General features: G+C 55.6%; 2 protein-coding genes across 2 annotated transcripts; one reads left to right on the top strand and one right to left on the bottom strand.

The window, feature by feature from the left end:
• Positions 1-16: 16 nt before the first annotated feature.
• Positions 17-596, top strand: SPRG_17121 (hypothetical protein; the record flags this gene model as incomplete). Its single annotated transcript, XM_012356506.1, has 2 exons — positions 17-67; positions 99-596. Coding segments are annotated over 2 exons (549 nt in total), but the record flags the coding sequence as incomplete, so codon positions are not given.
• A 22-nt stretch (positions 597-618) lies between these two features.
• Positions 619-1,387, bottom strand: SPRG_17120 (hypothetical protein). Its single transcript, XM_012356505.1, has one exon. It carries the CDS (start codon positions 1,370-1,372, stop codon positions 659-661), a length of 714 nt encoding a protein of 237 aa, XP_012211895.1. The 5' UTR covers positions 1,373-1,387; the 3' UTR covers positions 619-658.
• Between the last annotated feature and the right edge of the window lie 2,745 nt (positions 1,388-4,132).

Below are 4,132 nucleotides of genomic sequence, written 5' to 3'. Positions count from 1 at the left end.
CGATTTGGCATCCGAGAGCCAAGCCGCGGGCAAGTACGTGCTGCATTTCGAGGAGGCGCCGCCGGGCGTCTTTACGCTCTCCATGTGCGGCCACGAAGCCCGACAACCTCCTTTTCAACTGGATTGGCGTCGTGAACGGCAACACCGTGTGCCAGACGCCGACGGAGAAGAACGCGTTCGCGGCCCAAGCCGTCGAGCACGTCGCCCACAATGCGTCAACGTCGGCACTCTCGGACCCGGTGCAGTACCTCCAGTCGCTCGATACGCCGGCGCGCGCGGTGGTCGGCAGTGTTGCGGCGCTCGTCGTCGTCGTCCTCGTGTTGGTGCTTGTCAAGGTCGTGCGCTCGCGCCGGACGCGGTACGAACCGGCGTCCGTGGAGTCCAACACTCCGATGCGCCGTCGCCGCGCGTCGACCACCGAAGAAGGCAAAGAGGAAGAGCTGACGGAGACGGCGAGTACGCGCTCTGCGATTGCTGAGATCGAAGGTCTTATGGAGCCTACGACAACGATGAGTTTGCGCCCGAGCATGAAACTCGACACGCCAATGCATCCGACGCGCGCAAAAGACCACGATGCTGTCTTCTCGAGCGCATGAACAAACTTCATGGATACAATAATGCACAGTCATACGTATCAGTATCCGGAGTTCTGTCGATATTAAAGCTGTAGAGAATGGGGAAGACCAGCGTCGGCAAGAACGTCCGTCAAGCCTGCGGGTGTCATTGCGTCAGCTCCGTCAAAGCACACATCATAGTGTTTGATCGCGAGGCTGCCAGCGGCGAATGAGACAAGATCCGAGTCGAGAGAGCGCAAGCCGATGCGTTGCTTCATGGGCAGTCCCACGACGTCACTCCACGTGAGAGCTTCAAAGACTTCTTCCAACAAGTCCGAGTCGTTTTCACTTCCGGTGTTCAGCGTCAGCACAGTCACACCGGCGTCCGCAAGAAGCGAGCCCAAGAGCTGCACATCGTACGGGTTGCCAGCAAATGGGTCGAGCAGCGTGACTTTGACGGGTCGGGCTAGAGACGTCACAGCGGCGGCGATGGCAATGGCATCGTCCCACTCGCGACGTGAGGCCGCGCATGAGACTCCAAGTGCGAGCGCGTGGGGCGCAACGTTTGAGGTGAGGTACATGTGCGTGGCGACGGCGGCTGGCACGTCAATCGGCGTCGTCAACGTAACGGAGGCAAGGCCCTTGACGCCTGGGGCTGGAAGCTGGAGACCGTGGACCTGGATAGCATCCGAGTAGCGGACGTGCTGGCCAGATTGGCTGTCGTAGTAGCTCGTGACAGTACCAAGTGGCGTCTTCTCAATCGTCGTCGTCGTCCCAAAGGCACGCCGACGTCCAGTCCGCAAAAGCGCCGTCAGCATATTTCAACACACACGTGGGAGTTGGTAAATCTCGACCAATCCACTTCAAGGCGTGTAGCAACGTTTGTATCGAATTTTTGCGAACAATCCTGTGAAAAGACTAGACATACTTCTTTTATACTCAATCCTGCCCACAATTCGTCAATTTCGCATATGACACACAACAAGCTCACTCGACACGATCCCCACGCCGTTCTCATCAGCGGTACATACTAGTAGTTATTATTCACGCCTAGTTCTTCACAGGGACCGATCGGGCTGGAGTGAGGAGGCGGTCCGCAACCTCGCGCCGCCCGGATGGAGCGTATATTCATGAGCGCGTCATCATGATTGCCGTACATTTGGAACTATCTACAGCAGTCTATTCACGAGATACCGTTTCGTGTATACCATGCTATCATCAAGTCGACACAGTGCGGTCTTAGCTGTGGGCCCCGAACGTATCCTTCGCGGATGGTGAAGCATCTATCGCTGCTGTCGTGGAAGCTGAGCAACCTCGGCGACTGGGACGCCAGGATCGAGGAGTTGCTTAGGTGGTCACACCGACCCTGGAGGATTGCCGCACGTTTCGTCGAGGTACTAGGCCTCGAAGGTCGTGGGTCCCCATTGATAGAAAGATAGCACACATTTGCTGGCTTCCGCTGCGCATGCACACAGGAAATCGCAACATGACAAAGGAGTACTAGTATTACGGTATGTATTCAATGCGATCGCTGGTCCGTCAACTCGACGTTCTAAGGTATCAGCGCTCGGCCTGCATTGAGCTTGCAGGCGGCACCAGTTTTCGCTCAGCCGGGCGCAATCGCAACTGCCATCGGGCGTGGGCCCGATGCGTGAGGACGACACTTCGCATGTCGACAAGTAAGCGCATGCTGCAACCACGAGCCGATGTACCATTCTTGCTCGAGGCTTTGTTCATTGCCGTGTTGCTCGACTTGCATCTGGTCTGGAGACGCTGTACACCACCAACACAATCATATGAGGCGGTTCGTCGCCTCGGTGTATGCCGTACTCGATGTACACGGCATCGAGGCGTGGGGTCGCGGCTTGCCCGACGCACCAGCTAACGAATACAATGCGTGGTGATGGGCGCTCGGGGCGTAGTACCAGGCGTGAGCTTGAAGTGCGCTATATTCGAAACCACAAAGTGCTTGCTTCCAATGCAAACCTTTCACGCATGAATCAGCAAAATCCCACTCGCCAGCATGCCTGTCGGACGCCGACCACTCTGGTGCTGGGAGCGTACCGGTAGTGCGGTATCCTATCGTGAGATTGCTACAGCATGTACTGTGAACACAGCATCACAGTTTCGATGACGGCGTCGGCAAGCGTCACCTCGTGTCTATTGCCCGCAGACGATACGATACGAGATTGATGCTGCACAGAGTTTATCCATGTAGACTCTGCCCTACAATTGAGAGCTCTAGCGGCGTCGTCCAAACTTAATCAGATTGAGGGCTCCGGTTCCATAGGAAGGGGGACTGCCGTCAGCACACATTTCGAATCCGACCATTATTCTAGGAAATCATTAGCCAAGTAAGATTTACCACATTATCCACGACGTGTCTTTTCTGTGCGCGATCATCCTGGGAGGGCACGGGACAGTGGTCGTCTCGCGCTCGTAGCTCCAGCAGCCACCAGAGAGTATTTGCTGAAGCATCGTCGCTCATGACGACGACGCATGCGAGGAGCTGGCGCGAGGATCCTCAAAGCCAAAGCTCTTGTGCCCACCGAAAAGTGCACGTTGTATTACATCTCGCCGTAGTCATTGATGGCCACGTCGACCGTAAGACACCACGACGCGATATCGTTCATGAATACGATGTACAAATCCTCGAGGCGTGACGGAAGCGTCCCGTCAAGCTTGTCGATGACATTTCTTGCGCCCTGGTTTTACCCGAGTTTGCTACGAAACTAGCGTTGAATCTGGGTCCGAAACCGAATGTCATTCTGACTTCTCTTGCAGTCTGCACAAACTACTCGTAGTAGAAAGGCGAGCATCGCCGACCACCACTCAGTCACATAATTGCAGTGCGTTGAGTTTATCCCCACGAACGCCCATGTGTTCGCAGTCCAGTCGTTCCTCATCAGCTTCACCAACGGAATACCACAGCAGCGGCATGCCTAGGAAAATGAATGGATTTGGAAATGTACTCGGACTAGGGTGAGCCCTGTGGCCCTACGGTCACACTATCGCGACGCGTTCGTTGGACCGACGCCACGCAAGCAGAAATTTAGACAACAGCTCTTTCTAGAGCCGCCTTCGACGCAAAGAAAAATTGGCGTCTTCGTTGGTTGGAGGCAGGTCGAGCTCGCGGCATACAACAGCGAAAACAACGCGTTGCTGCTGGTTGGCGGTAGCGAGGCCCTCTAGAAATCTCAGTAGGAACTCGCGATCGTAGGACTTTAAAGTTTCGAGCATACGGTTGCGCGTAGTAATAAAGACGTCGTATATCACACAGGTCCCTGGGAGACGAGGTTCACCATCAGGCTGCAGAACCATCGCATAGTCCTCGCAGAGCGCTTGTACAAACTCGTCCCACAGCGCAAGTGGGCTTCAAAGGTTGACCAAAACCAACAGCGTGAGGCAAAGAGGTCACGAAAATGACGTGGCATACGGCTCATAGATGCACACCTCGTGCGCATACTCGCTGCGCACATATTTGCCACTGGGCGGCACGTGCTTTGCGCAGAGTTGTCGACTCACTTCACGTCGGACCGCTTCGCTGTCGGTCAACTGCGTGAGCAAACCGAGACACG

Source organism: Saprolegnia parasitica (assembly GCF_000151545.1).
Source record: "Saprolegnia parasitica CBS 223.65 unplaced genomic scaffold supercont2.488, whole genome shotgun sequence".
Classification (NCBI taxonomy): domain Eukaryota; phylum Oomycota; class Saprolegniomycetes; order Saprolegniales; family Saprolegniaceae; genus Saprolegnia; species Saprolegnia parasitica.
Note: the sequence above shows the minus strand (reverse complement) of the source record. Positions and strands in the feature narration are given on the sequence as shown.